This window comes from Mesoplodon mirus (assembly GCF_964341445.2).
Source record: "Mesoplodon mirus genome assembly, chromosome: X".
Taxonomy (NCBI): Eukaryota; Metazoa; Chordata; class Mammalia; order Artiodactyla; family Ziphiidae; genus Mesoplodon; species Mesoplodon mirus.
The window spans coordinates 70,658,233-70,673,967 of NC_138981.1; the positions used below are offsets into that span (position 1 = coordinate 70,658,233).

A 15,735-nucleotide genomic window follows, 5' to 3' on the forward strand; every position below is an offset into this window, starting at 1 on the left:
AGTAGAGACTCTTTATCTCATAGGGGAATTAGTGTGACTGATAAATTTAAACGTAATATCCAAGGTTCTGTTACTCAGCCCTCTTTTCTCTGAATGGAATTTGTCTTGTCAACAAGGAGTACTAAAAATTGTTTATGAAGAACCATACAGCTCTCAGCTAAAAGGGAGCATACCTAACCACTTAAATATTTCTGTTAACAAAAAACCAGAACAGTAGCATGGCAGCAATATTAAATCAAACAAATAGCCGACAAAGTGAATGATTATCAATGAACCTTACCTATTTGTGAGTGTGGGAGGGGACATTTCAAGGTCAAATACATTCATGACTACATTTTTGTATTCATAAGTTGGTTCCCTGTGAATTCCAAGATCAAACTTGATTTTACTTACAAATTATAAAAATATCTGACATAGAAGCTTGATGGCCAAAAGAGCCATCTAGTTACTTCATTAATCTTTTAGGTATAGATAGTAATTTAATCATGTGATACAATTACACACTGCCAACTCACAAATATGTGATACTGTGTGCTCAGGGAGAAACTAGCATTTTCCCTTCTGTGGGTCATGGTAATTCCATCTGGTACCCTGTAAAGGAAGGTCTGCAAAAAATTGTCTACAGTGTGGTGCTATCTGGTAGCTACTAATAGAACAACTGGGTAGCATGCCCATTTCAGGAGTGTACTCATAGAATAGTATCCATAAAATTCAGAGAACTGTGATTTAAAACCCAAGTAGTATAATTCTTTTTGGATATTATCCTTGGCTGATGACTCTGTACAAGTCTCGCATGGAAATGAGGTAAATTTTGTGGCAAAGTTAAGTGACTAGATTAAAAAAAAAAAGAAAACTCAGGGGCTTACCTTGACTTTTTGTTTCATAAAGTGTAAGAACTGAAGAAATATTTTGGTGATGGTGATAAACTTGTAATATTTGTGCAACATTTTGTCTAACTCAGTTATACAAATTTACTAGTAGAATGTGAATCTTTTCAATATTTGTCATTTGCAGCAATGAAGAGCTCCCATTAAGATGAATCTTTTACAACATTTTGTTCCATATACTTAATAATTTATTTGACTTCATGTTCATTAATTACTTTTCCATAGTGCTTCCCCCAAAAAATATTTGGGTTACATAATGGAAGAATACCTATAATTTACAATTATATAGTAGTAATCACTTCAATTTTCAATCATTAACTTAAGTAAAATTCTCATAAGGGTTTAAAAATAAATCCCAAGACTCATCCAAGTTAAAACATTTTTTAAGGTTTTGTTTTCAACTTTCAGTCCACTTTCCTGAATAAAGGTGTATGTAGATGACAGGAAAAGGAGAGAGGAAGAAAGAAGACGTAATGGCTACAAAAACAAGACTAATCAAGCTTCAGTAACTTGATAAGCTATGTTAAAATATCTTTGTTTTTGTGTCTCTGGTCAAAACTATTACTAAAACTAAGATTCTTCTATAAAACCAAAAAGACCTTTCAGAAATTAGACATTATGCATTTCATAGCTAAACTGCTCAAAATTAAATACAATTATTTTTCCCAGAGTTCCATCAGTTTGGAAAAAAACTCTCAAACAAAGCTTTTAAATTTTACATACATCTTTTTGCACCACAGCCATTATATCTTGTTAATCCTTCAGTATACATTGTTTGACAATATCTTTTTCCAACTGAAGAATTTCGGGACAACAGAATGCAACTATCTTGAAATGCATACCTGTTAGGTAGCCAAAAGGCTGTATCATATATCCTCCCCCCACCCAATCACAAACTGTCTGAGGCATTTTTCTCTGATAAAGAAGACACACTGAATGAGGTATCATCAGGCTCCGGTGAGGCATGATTGAAATCCATCTCTTCTAATTCAGGAGGTAAATCTGACAGAAGTGCCTGAGTCAGAAAAATCAATTGTTTTGAATTAGTATGTGGACATATTTTTTTTTCCAATTTTATACTTGTGATCCTTTCACATTGATTTATTCTTACAGATTTAAATAAGGGAGGATTTCTCTTTCAGGACCTTATACAATATCTTACCTAAGAGAAAAATTCTTCATGCATTATTAAGGAAGTAACAAAATACTAGATCTTGAGAATGTGGATTATATAGAGTGGAATCTTGAACAAAAGGGAAATAAGGAAAGAAATGAGCAACTATTCTGAACCAAAGGCTTTGAAGTGTTTGAGATAAGTGATTTTCATACTAGTTTTGAGTGTTCACTGATCACTGCTAAAGACCTTTAAAATTATATTCCTTATTAAAATAGTTCTGCTCGGTTATGCTGTGTCCTTCAGACTAAAACACATTTCACAAAAGACTATTTTGTACTTCAGTGGGATAAAGAACTTAGCAGTTAGGGAAAAAGTTCAGCTATTCTACTTTAGATTAAACTTTAACAATTTAAAAGTCCAAGTGATTTTTTTTTTCTTTTCTTAAGCGATGCCCATATCTAAAGATGGCCAATCATTCACCAAGACACTGCTGAACCAGTGAATTTGGCTGTGTAATGATGTATCTAGAGGGCTGCTCATTTTTCTGCTGGAGTAATTAGGATAAGCCAAGAGCCATGAACTAAACTTTGCCATGGTGTAATTGTTTCATCTGGAGTTGCAGAACATGCATTCATACTAGAGAAATAAATAATTAATCAAGTTTTATCTGGTTGGTAGTGCTGATGCCCATTTGACCATCAGAAATTGCAAATTAAATGATTAATTCGCTGCTCCTAATACCAAAAATAATGTAACATATCTCGGCAATTTTTAGACAATGTTACTTGTGGTGTGTATTTTGGGTGCAGTAGTAAACAAAGATCAAGGGAACAGGAACAAATGTAAGCTTGCCACTATCCAAATACAGAACGGAAAAACAGGGCATGTTAGAGAACACATGAAATCCACTGTTGAAATAAGACATTACTCTCCTATTCTCTTTATTAAAAGAAGTGACAGCTATAAATCCTATAGTTTTTGTCTTAGAGCAAAGAGGAAAAATTAGAGCTTTCTGTCAGGCTGCAAAAGGAAAGATTAACTCCTTCTGAACAAAAATTTATTATTTAATTTATGCTATTAAATAGTCCATGAACTTCTTGATGAAACTGAGAGTACTGTTTACAAAGCAGTCACCTAAAAGTACTACATACTCTCTAAGGTTTCTAGATTGCAGTCATAGGACACAGAGCCATTTTCTGCTAGATCAGTTGTTTACCACTAACCCAGTCTAGGTGAAACAAAGACTTTGCTGATATTGGGGGATCATAGTTTATGAGAAATACATCACTGGATTTATTTCATTTTGCAAGTCTGAAGAAGCCCCATTAAAGAGGGCAAAGTGTTCCAATTAACATAGCTTAGAGTACTGGAAAGTCAAAGTAGATGAGCAGAGTTAATGACATTCTAAATTCTAGTGGGGAGACCTTCAAATCAAAGAAGCACTACTTTTTATTTCTTTCTCATTGCACTTAATGTAGTTGACTAAAATGAGTGTAGTATGAAATAGGAAAACTTTAATATCTGAGGCAGTATAAGGCACAACTAATGCATGAAGTCCACTTTAAAATTCTCCTTGTTAGTATCTTTCTGGATTGCAACATTGGCACACTGAACAAATGTTCAGATTATGTCAGTTGTTAGAACTGTCTTTTTCATAGACCAAAGTGAACACAATGAGCTTTCTTCACTTCGGGTTCTTCATCAGTCAGCGCCTGACCTAGTGTCACTCTTCCTAAGAGATTAAGGCATTTCCCAAATATATCATCAGTCTCTATAATATTTATTCTAGGCCCTAGGGTGTGAATGCCAAGTTCCATAATGTTAATCATTCTTATCCTCCTTGCAAAGTGGAGAAATCGAAGTTCAAGAAAGGCAATTGACCTGGCTAGAATCACATAGTGAATTATCAAGGGAAGAAAGACCATAGCTAATGACTTAGCACAGTTCTGGGAACATTATTTTTATTTTAAAATGGCTATTGATTAAAAAATTATTTGGATAATCTAATATTTCAGTCAGACATTATCATATATTTTTAAATCCTGGACTGCTTCATTGGAGCAAAGTATTCTGTGCACCACTCATCTCACTCAACTTACCAAAATCAAGATTAATAGAAAAACAGGCTTTTTAAATGAGAAACCAGTGACAATATCGTTCCCTTTTATTAGGCAGAATAAAAATTAATTCCTTCCAGAAATAAACCTCTAAGTATTTCATAGTATAAAGATCAGTAGTTTAAGAGATGACCTGGATAACTTTTGTGGACTACTATAGGTGTCTTCTATATTTCTAGACCATATTTTGAGATCCATTATACCCAATCTCAACTATGAAAATCAGTAGTTTCTATTTGGGGGCTGATTATATAGGCCATGATTTTCAGTACAATTTTTATATAACTGTCTCTCTTTCCCCCCAGCCAATGTTTTGTTCATATCTTAATTCATCAGCCTTTTATCAGAGGAAAAGTACAAGAAAAAGAGAAAAATACAATGTACCATAGGTACTTTTCTTATTTGTTAGTGGTTTTGGGGAAAGAATAAAGCCAGGTTAGAATTAGAAAATAAAGTGCAGTTTGTGTGCCATGCCTTGATATCAAGAGACGTAAACAACTGCTAAGAAGCTGACCATTCCAAACCATGTTACGACTTTTGGGACCAGGACCACACTCCAAGTTACTCCCATAGTTGGACCTAATTCTGTTTTTTTCTTTTTTTTTCTTTCTAACATTTATTTAATTAAAATTTACAGTTCCTTTGGGACCATGTTCAAGTGGCATGTACATATATACACTACCAAATGTAAAACCGATAGCTAGTGGAAAGCAGCTGCATAGCACAGGGAGATCAGCTTGGTGCTTTGTGACCACCTAGAGGGGTGGGATAGGGAGGGTAGGAGGGAGGGAGACGCAAGAGGGAAGAGATATGGGGATATATGTATATGTATAGCTGATTCACTTTGTTATAAATCAGAAACTACACCCCACCATAAAGCAATTATACTCCAATAAAGATGTTAAAAAAAACTAAAATAAAACAAAACAACAACAAAAAAAAAACCTACCACCTTATTTATTTAAAAATCTGTAGCTTCGGTTCTAAAAAACAAATACATTTTCAATATGCCATGGAATATGCATAACTCACATAATAAAGCAAAATGCTTAAATAAAACTGGAAAAGGTACCTGAAAACTACTGTCTTGGGATGTTTGTGTATGTACAGCATGGGAGGAGCACAATTCGTGAAACTGGACACATAATGTACATGCTGGTTTAAGCCTCATGAGTAAATTATTTTATAGTTTAAATTTTGTGGCTCAGTACATTGGTGAAATATATAAGGACTTTTTTCTTATAAAAAAGGGAGAATTGTTGGGTGCTAAGACACTAATCTTTTTCCCTAGATATAACTCGGTTAGGCTACATACGTGCAGTCTTGCTTGAATATAAGGGATAAATGTTTGTACTCTGGCTGAATAAAAAACTCTGATACTGCTTAATTAATGGTTACCTGTGTGACATACTACTTCCACTGAATTTCTCTGATAAAGAATCAACATGGTAGTATACAACTCAGAGGCAAATTTGGTTTCTTTTAGTATTAAATGGAATATTTAACATAATTCTATATTCCTTTTTAGCAAGATTAATAAATTATTTCACAAATTTTAACTGAAAAAATGAGACAGAAAATGTGCTTTGGGAGGAATTTGTAAACCAAAATCCACAGCGACAAACAAAAGATATTACATTTCATCTTTGGGGTAGAGCAGGGGTCCCCAACCCCTAGGCTGTGGACTGGTACCTGTCTTCGACATGTTAGGAACTGGACCACACAGCAGGATGTGAGCAGCGCGTGCAAGAGTGAAGCTTCATCTGCCGCTTATCTCACCATCGCTCCCCATCCCTCGCATTACCACCTGAATCACCCCACACACACACAACCACCTGGTCCATGGAAAAATTGTCTTCCATGAAACCAATTCTTGGTGCCAAAATGGTTGGGGACCGCAGGGGTAGAGGAATCAAACACTATCGTTAAATTGGGAAAAGTGAATGCTGCACTGTGGTCACAAAGAATTTCACAAAGTAATTTCACGTTTTTTTAGTGATGAGCAACATATCATGAAATAAAAGGTATTCAAACACTTGTGAACTCTAGTAGGGGCTGGAAGGTAACTGAAATCCAGAAGACAGGCAAATGCCTTACTTCTTTCATTCACAAAAGGTCCCAAAATATGTGCCTCTCCAGTTAGTGTAGCCCCATCTCTACAAACATTTTGAGAATTTCTTTAAAACTAATTAAATGAAATGATATTAACAAGATGGGGAATACAGTCAATAATTATGTAGAAAATATTTCAAATGTTTTCCCTACTTAATGGTGGCTTGGAATTAACAAAGTATGTTAATCAGTTATTTTGATTTTCCACTAAAGTAGCACACAAAATCTGAGTATTTTTTCCCAGTAAAACTGTGCTTTAAAAAAAGTCACAAAGTAACAACTTCTTCCTTGATGCCAAGTAGGAATGAGGTATTAAAAAAAATGTAGAACCCAAGTGTGACATGCTACTTTTCAACATGATACATTACAGCTTACTGTTCTCTTCTGTCACTTACCTGCTGTTGTTCCTTATCATCAGCTTTTATAGCTAGTATCAAGCTTCTTACAAACGTCTGAAGTTTAAAATATTTTTGTTTTTGAATCTCTAGCTCACTTTCAATGAATCTGACTTCTTCATTCTGAAGGAGAAAACATCGAATAATACAATTGCTGTATGCAAACCTAGGACTGTACATGTTTGATGTACAATAAATTTTTTAAAAAGCAATCAACTTAGAGGGACAATAAAGAAGATAACATTTTAGCATAAAGGAATATAAAGCACATAAGTAAATTATCCTTTTACTCAAAGGCCGCCTTTTAAGCAAATCACCAACAGAAAATAATCTGCAAGGTCAAAAATCCAATCAAATAAATTCCAGTAAGAGAAAAATCAAGAAACAGCTGTCCTCTTGGAAAGACTCCTCCTACATTAAACCTAATTAGCATTTGGATTAGGATTAATAATAGAGCTCAATTAACCCCAAGTAAAGAGCGATAGCAGATGCAGTAATGCTGAATGTACCATTCACAAAGCCAAATACTGAGGTTATTATTTTGTACCAAGAAAGGACTCAAATTTTTAATAAGACTGTCTTAAGTAGTTTGCTGAGGCCCCCACCTTTATGTAAGAGTTTGTTATTTAGAAAATATCTCCAAAATTACCACTGATTTGAAACCCAGTCTCCACTATTTTTCCTAGTTGTGTAGGAAAAGAACAATAGACTAGGTTTGGGGAGGATTTTAGTGCCAGGCCTACTGATAATTGTGTAAACTTGGGCAGGGCAATTAAACTGTGATTCTATTTACTCATCAATAAAATGGATATAATACTAGCAGTCTTTGGGAATTCTAGCTTGAGGGTTATAAGGTTCAAATAAGATAATGGCCATGAAATTGCTCTGAATAGATTTACTATTTAAGCTACAATAGTCAAGAAAGTGTGGTATTGTCAAAAGGGTGAACATATAGATCAATGGACAGAACAGAGTCCAGAAATATTTATTATATATTACTTTATACATATATAATACATACCTACATATATATGTGCATACACATATATATTTGGTTGATATTTGATGAAGGTGCTGAAGTAATTCAATGGACAAAGAAAGAACAGTCTTTCAAAAAACAGTGGTTGAACAACTGTAAATCCATAACCCCTCCAAAAATGATTATTAACCCTTACATTACACAATATACAAAATTTAATAAGAAATGGATCATAGGCCTAAATGTAGAACCTAAAACAATAAAACTTCTAGAGGAAAAAAATATTTATGTCCTTGGGTTAAGCAAAGATTTTTCAATAGGACACAAAAAACATGAAACTTAAAAGAAGGATTTCATAAAAAAACAAAAAAACAAAAAAACCTTTGCTTTTCAAAAGACACTTAAGAAAGTAAAAATACATGCTACATATTAGGAGAAAAAATTGTAAATCACATATCTGATAAAGGACTTGCATTCCGATTACATAAAGAACTCTTGCAGCACAAATATAGGACCAGCAACAGAATAAAAAGCAGGCAAAATATTTGAACATACACTTTATCAAAGAAGAAATATGAATGGCCAATAAATATGTGAAAAATGCTTAATATTGTTTATCGTTAAGGAAATGCAAACTAAAATCACAAAGAGATACTACCACGAACAGACTACAATGGCTAACGTTAAAGAGGCTGACAATAGCAAGTGCTGATGAGAATGTGGAGCAATTAGAAGTCTCATACTTTGTTGGTGGGAGTGTAAAGCAGTACAGCAACTTTGGAAAATGTTTTGGCAGTTTCTTATAAAATTAAACATACTCTTTTTTACCATCTGACTCAGCAATCCTACTCTTAAGTATTTACCCAAGGGAAATGAAAACACATGTCCACAAAAAGACAGACATGAATATTCATAGCAGCTTTATTCATAATAGCCCCAAACTAGAAGTAACACAAATGTTCATCAGCAGATGAATAACACATTGTGTTCATGGTTACACAACTGTGTCCAATTGTCAAAACTAAATGTATGAAAAGGTGAATTTTATTGTATGTAACTTATATATCAAAAAACCTGATTAAAAATTTATTACCCAGCCCTCTTGCCAAAAACTTGAAAATAAGCTGTACATATTCTCTGCAACCAGAGAATCTGTCTCAAAGAGCATAGCAGGACCTTTAACAACATTTGCTCAAAAAGCTGCATAAAATACATTAAAATTAGTTAATTCTATGGGCATTCTTGTTTCAATTGAGAGGTTACAGTTGTATTCGTTATATTCTGTCTATGAATATGTTTACTGCATCAATTATTTTATCAACTCAGTTTAGAACTTATTTTACCTAATAAAACTGCTTCTTTTTAAGACCATTTAATATCAAGTGAATGATCTGTAAATGATGATTCAAGATAAATTCCTTGTTCAAAGGCACTCTACAGTAATCTAAGTTATAAGTAAACATTACAATAAAATTCCACTTGCTCCTGCTATAATACACTTGACTAATTCTAAACTTTTTGTATTTTTAGTATTCATTGTCAGAACAGCAGTATTAGTAAAGTGCTGACCAGGAAGTCTTTTTGAATACAGGAGATATCTATCATCATTATCATAGTGTCGTTTGAAAGTGCAGTCCTTTTGAGCTACACTCACAGTCCATTAGAAAACATTTTAAAACCAGTAATTCACATTTGCAAAAGTCAGGAAGCATCTTTTGGTATGCAGATCTCTAATTTCTCATGCAAATATTCCTCCTCCTCAGTATTTATGCAATGTTTTTAAAACATAAACAGCTTTAAGATAATTTAATATTTCAGACATTTTCTTCTTGGAGCTGCTTTTTGCAAGCCTATTAAACACTTCCTAGATTACAGGCAGTAATTTATGTGTACTTTCGAGATTTTCTGCAGCAAATGGTTTGCGAGAGGAACTAGTAAGATAACATCAGTCACTGCATTTCACGAAAAAAGACCTAGCTCATTTTTCTTTTTAAAATCTTCCCTACATTCCCATTAAACTTTGTCAATTCTCCAAGATAACTGTAGGGAGCACTCAAGGCTTCATGTGGACTGGGGCTTTGATATCTGAGTAGGCTATTAATGGATGCCAAACATGAGGTGTTATTTTATGATATAGCTACTCATGCCTCAGAAACTCAGCTCATCAACTTCTGTTATAAGCATTTGGGGCTAGTTAGAACTCTTAGCAATATGGATTTCTAGCAAATATCTCAGTCAGAAACTCCACTATGCCCACACTGAATAGTGATGTTTGCATGGTAGTAATTACCAAACACACATAAAAAACATTCTTTCATTTTGCTACATTGAATCCCAAGAACAACGAGAGATTGTTCAATTTAGTGTGTGGGGGAAATAAGTTATAATAATCCAGCTGCGGGTCTTAATTGATTTTATATAAATGAGCACTTGCATAATAATATTAAAAGTATTTCCAAGGATAAATTAATTTATTCACTCACTCGGGAACTAGTTACTGGACACCTATGTCCTAGGCACTAGACCAGGTAACATATACGTGAATAAGATAAGTATCTACAAGAAGCTTATGATGAATATATTCAAAAAACCAGCAAGGTGATTTTGATCCCCAAACAAAAAACACTAGCATGTGTATGCAAATAGAATAAAACAATGTTCTGTCAAGGAAGATTAAATTTCCAAACTGGTAAGTCTATTTTATTTATTTATTTATTTTTCTGGCTGCACTACATGGCATTCAGGATCTTAGTTCCCTGGCCAGGGATCGAACCTGTGCCCCCTGCACTAGGAGTGCAGAGTCTTAACCACTGGACCACTAGGGAAGTCCCTGGTAAGGCTATTTTAAATCAACTTACTGAAATCAGCAATGAGAACTGCTATATGAGGTTTCACTTACACTTACTTCAGAATTAAGGTAACAAAATTCACTGATGAAGTGGACTGAAATATCTTAAATAATGATTATAAAGTGACATATTTTCTATATAGGTGCTAATTTTTGAGAGTTAAATAAAAGTTCATGTAGGATGGTGATGTTTTATAAAAGATATCCTAGTAAGTTAGGGAAAGAACCCTTGTTCCCACAGCATTTACCAAAATGGAAAACACTGGATCATTAATTGTCCTTTAGAAGTCAATGAAAATGATAATTGAAATTTCTGGGCTGGATACTCTGGCCTGCCCAGGTCTTCAGCTTGAAACCTTCTCAAGTGTGCTGGTGCCCCAGAGGGGAAAGGTACAAGAAAGAATCTTCTGAGTTCTGGGCCCAGCCCTATCTGAACTGTTTGTGTGTACTAAGTGGAGCACACTTAACAGCTGTGCAATCCAGTCCTCTCGTCTGTACTTTCCATAGCCTGTGCCAAGTGGTGGCTTGCAGAGCCATTTTAATTCTGAACTGGGCATTTAGAAGTATTATATGACCATGTAGGAGAGATTACAAGGATCTCCTGTACTTCAGAACCAACAACTTTATAATTTTATTAGTTGAAAATACAGTTTAAATATAGGATTATATTGTGCTCTTTGACAATTTAGCAAATAAATTTCAAAAACTAATTTCCTTCTGTGTTTACAATGTTCAATATTTTAAAGTCTGACATGTTATGAACATTTGGAAAACAGAATCTGTCGAATGACATAACTTTCAATTATAATAAAACTGAAAAGATTTTTGAGAAAATGACAGCTGTTGTCTTTTCTGATTAAATGTTATTTATTGTTAACATCTTAAGATTACTAGTCTCTGCTTTGAAGATGTATGATATTCAAGAAAATAACTTCTGTGTATGAAAGGAATGAATATGTTGCCAAATTTCAGAAGGCCCCAAATTACCTAGTAAGACAGGATATTGATTAACAAAGGGAAAACAATTACACATCTATGCAGAGAACATATTGACATATAGACTGATAGCTTATGTCAAAATGTAATAAAAACAAAATTATGTATGGCACACTGTCAAAGTAAGTCTTTCAGTTCAGTAACAAGTGACATTAAGAAAAGGTCATTTCTATTCATATTCATTCAGTATTTGCTTTGGGGATTGTTTTTAAACTTCTAAAACAGGTATATTGTTATATTCAAAAAAAGAGTCTTCAGAAATTGAAATTCAAGATAAAATTAGCAAGGTACACTGGAAAAAATATCCCCTTTACCATCATCTAAAAATGAATATGGGCTTTAAAAAAAACATTGTCATACATTTCACATTAACCACCACTATGCCTCATCTTGCCATACACCATCAATAATTACTCCTGCTCATCAAACTGTGCTTAAACCCATAACTGCTAAACCAGCCAGCATTAATGAAAATGTCCGGCACTCTGATTGATATCCAAGTGCCTGAGAGAGTCAATGCAGAGTCCCAGTATACCTAATTTATCAAATGGAAGTGAAATAAACTGGTACATAGGTACTGTAAAAGTCTGCCTCCTTTAATACATCCTCTTAAAAAATTCAGAATCTGAAAATAATTTTACCTTATAATCCAAGAGAGAATTCACTTGTTCTATTTCAGAATTACTTATCATGTCACTTTCTTCATCATCGATAATTTCTATTTTCTGTAACACAAGTAAAGAAGTTTCCTAAATATATATCTGATCATCACTATACTCAATAATGTATAGAGCATTCAATATTCAGTTTTAGTGATGGGGTTATCTAGTATAAGTTATCCAGAATAACTCTAACTGACTAGCTCCTCAGCTTTACACCCAGTATGTGTCTGAGCCACCTCCCTTAGTAACAGAAAATTATTGTAATACTATTTAAAACAGAAAAAAAAACACTTTCACAATATCCCTGAAAAAATAGGCATTCAAGCTCTGCTTAAATAGTGCCCTCCAGGAAGGGAGCTTGCTTCCTATAAGGGTAGTCTATTTAATGATAACCAAATATAATTCGTTGGAAGGGCTTTCTTTTTTAAGTTTCCATATATCTCTTTGCAACTTGTAATGTAAAATATCAACATATGACATGCATTGCAAAGTCAAATACACTTTTTTTAAAAATTCACTTATTCATGGCACTCCATTAGTTATACAATTGAAAGCAGATATTTATAATGTAATGGCGAAAAGAGCAGGATGATTTGTTTTCTTCACTAGACAGTAAGACAGAGAAGAGAGCAAGAACAAGACACACACTAAACTGCCCTTGGCTTTAGAATTAAAATACAGCATAATTTGTACAGTATCTCGCACACAGTAGGTACTAATTAAATATTTGTCAAAAGAATGAACAAAACAGCTTAGCACTGATGGAAAAAAAAAATGACCAATAAGCTCCAACCATGGAGGAAAGGCAAGTTCTCTAATTATAAACCTTTTTTTTAAAGCAAAAGCAAAACGAAAAAACAAAATCGGTTTTAATTTTTCTTCTGCATATGAAAAACACAGTTAAGAAAAAACACTTTTAAAGATATAAATCCTGCCAACCCAAAAGAAAATTTAAAAAGAGAAAAGCTAAGCTAGAGTTAGTCACTAGGCAGTCTTTTAAGAACAATCACATTAATAGCAACATGTCGTAGGCAGAATTTGAAATCAAGTTTCCTACCCAGCAATATATATGGTGATTAAAAATCACAAATGAACTGGGAATTATCATATTTGATATATTGCCTATGAGGATATGATACCATAACAGCGTTTGTGACCTGCAGGCTTCTGAGTCAGGAGGATAGCTGTAATGAAGTTTCTTTCTACTGCTGCCTGGAGATGAATCTAATGTTTTGTTTTCTATTATAATCACTATAAACTAGGGGCTTAATCATGTCAGCTCTCACCAGAATGCAGATTTGATATCTTTTTTGATGTTGTTTTTTAGATTTTTCCATTGGGATTGGTTCTGGGAAAAAAAAAGCTAAGTAATCCAGGGAGGAAGGCCCCAAGGGCCACTGTATAGATTTGCACATATAAATAGGTCTTGTGTGTCTTTGTGATTTGTCATCCATGAATAATTGGGGACACTCAAAAGTTATAGGCAGAGGAGATCAACTTTTGAAAGTTTGGTGTTTTGTCTCTGAAAATCAATTGCTCTTGAAAAATTAGGTGCCTAAGTTACTCTGAGTCATCCCATGCCATGACTTCATTCATTATCTTCAAATGTCTGCCACAGGGGAGATCCAATGCTGAGAAATTCAGACTAAAAATGAGCATGTCTTTAGGGGAAAAGAGTTCCAATTTGTAAATAATTGTATATAATTTGTAATACTATTACTCAAATCTGGAGCAAAGGAGATTATTACTTGGTGGAATTAAGAATATTAGCACTATTAATAATTGCGGAAAACAATTATTACTAGCTATCTAATGAAAACACAGCTTTGCCTCAGAATAAAAGTGTGTTTTCCTATATGCCCATTGAATTTACTCTTATAAGGGTCAAATGTAAACTTAAATCAGGACTGAAATCAGTAAAATGCAATCCTAAGCTACACTCTGTATGTGGAAAACACTGTTATATATTGTCGATATCTAACAAAAAAAGAACAAAACTGTATTTTATGAGCTCAACTTTTATTAAGGAGATGCGACAGAATTATAGTGTCAGGTAAATAATGTTTGTAATGGGAGCCAGGTTAAATCTTGAAGTTACAGCCATTTTGTTACAGAAAAATCCATTATAGGGACAATTTGTAAAGTTTGCAATCAAGCACAAACACAAAACACTGATTCAAAAGCAAAAGCAAAAGCACAATGACATTTGCCTTTATGTCTGACTTTAGGTTAATACCATATTGATTTCTGTATTATTTGATGGAGTCAGAATATAAACAGATGCTGCTAATACAGCTGCTTAGAGAAGATCTCTACATATCAATGTTTACATTTTCACAAAACTCAGTTTAATCCACATGTAGGCTGTGTCTGCTTGCTATTCAGTTTCTTAATATTGCCTTTCTTCCATTGCTGCAATTTTTAAGATGACTAGCAGAGTCCAATTTAACTAAAAAGAAGAAAAGTTTCCAAAAACAGTATAGATAGGTATGGTCTGAACAAAGAACACAAGAATCAGGAATCCTTGGATACAAGTCCCAGAACTAAGAAAGTCTTCCTCCATGGTCTCAGGCTAAACTTTTTTAACTCTGCCATCTGTCAAATGAGAAAAAATCTGCTCTTTGCTAAATGTGTTGAAGCAAAATAACTTGTTATGTATAAAATGTCACATGTGTAATAAGCATTAGGTTTTTATATTTGCAAAGCTCCTAAATCAAAAAAACGGTACAAATTACATCACTTTAAATTTCACTTATTAAACCCTATAAGATATATCATTGCACTGGTAACAGATCCGTTTTGGTTCGTGAAGTGGAGCAAGACTTTATTCTGACAACGTTGATATTGTCACCAACTGGAAACAAATCCTTGGAATCCATCATATAATGAGGAAAGAATTTCAAAATGTACATACCACATTATCTGAAGATACTGTATGGTGGTTCTCCTCCTTATGAGCCCTTGCCTCATTTAGAACAACTTCACTGGACTCCTCTACAGAAACAAAGAAGGCCATGATTTCATTTCTCATTCCTTAAAACTTTATTGAGAATGCTTTTTTCAAAATCACTTAAATATTTTATCTATTGTAAAAAGACAAAAATGGCAATTCTACTTCTAACAATGTATTCTAAGGAAATAAGTGTGGATGGATTTGAATTTAAGGATGGTCATCACTGTGCTGTTTATAATTTTAAAAAATGAAGTAACCTATATGCTTAACAATGAAGGCTTGGATAAATCATGTAGGGCTTATCCTTACAATAAATACTAGAAAGCCACTAAAAATGAAGTAGAATAGTTGATAATAGAATATTCATGATCTATTGGAAAGAGAAAAACTGAAGGTGACAAAATCTACTCTATAGGTACACTGTGATCTTAATTTTATACAAGGAAAAAAGTATACATTTTCATGGAGAAAAGAAAGACTGATGTTATTTACACCAAAACATTGCCATTATTATTTCTGATTGAAATTACAGGCAACTTTTATTACTCTTCATTTTGTCTAATTTACTTGCTTTAATAATTCTTATTTTCTTTCATTTGCTTATTTATATTTAAATATTTTCTATAATAAACATGCATTGCTCATTTTAATAAGAAAAAAAGGATACAA

General features: G+C 33.4%; 1 protein-coding gene across 1 annotated transcript in view; it reads right to left on the minus strand.

Annotated features, from left to right (window-relative positions):
* Window positions 1–1,776: 1,776 nt before the first annotated feature.
* HDX (highly divergent homeobox) overlaps window positions 1,777–15,735 on the minus strand; it is a gene marked incomplete at both ends in the record, with an annotated part of 129,605 nt that continues 115,646 nt past the window's right edge. Inside the window, 4 exons of the mRNA XM_082609915.1 lie at window positions 1,777–1,902; window positions 6,629–6,751; window positions 12,093–12,176; window positions 15,028–15,107. Coding sequence (XP_082466041.1) covers window positions 1,777–1,902; window positions 6,629–6,751; window positions 12,093–12,176; window positions 15,028–15,107 — 413 coding nt within the window. The remainder of the gene's footprint in view (window positions 1,903–6,628; window positions 6,752–12,092; window positions 12,177–15,027; window positions 15,108–15,735) is intronic.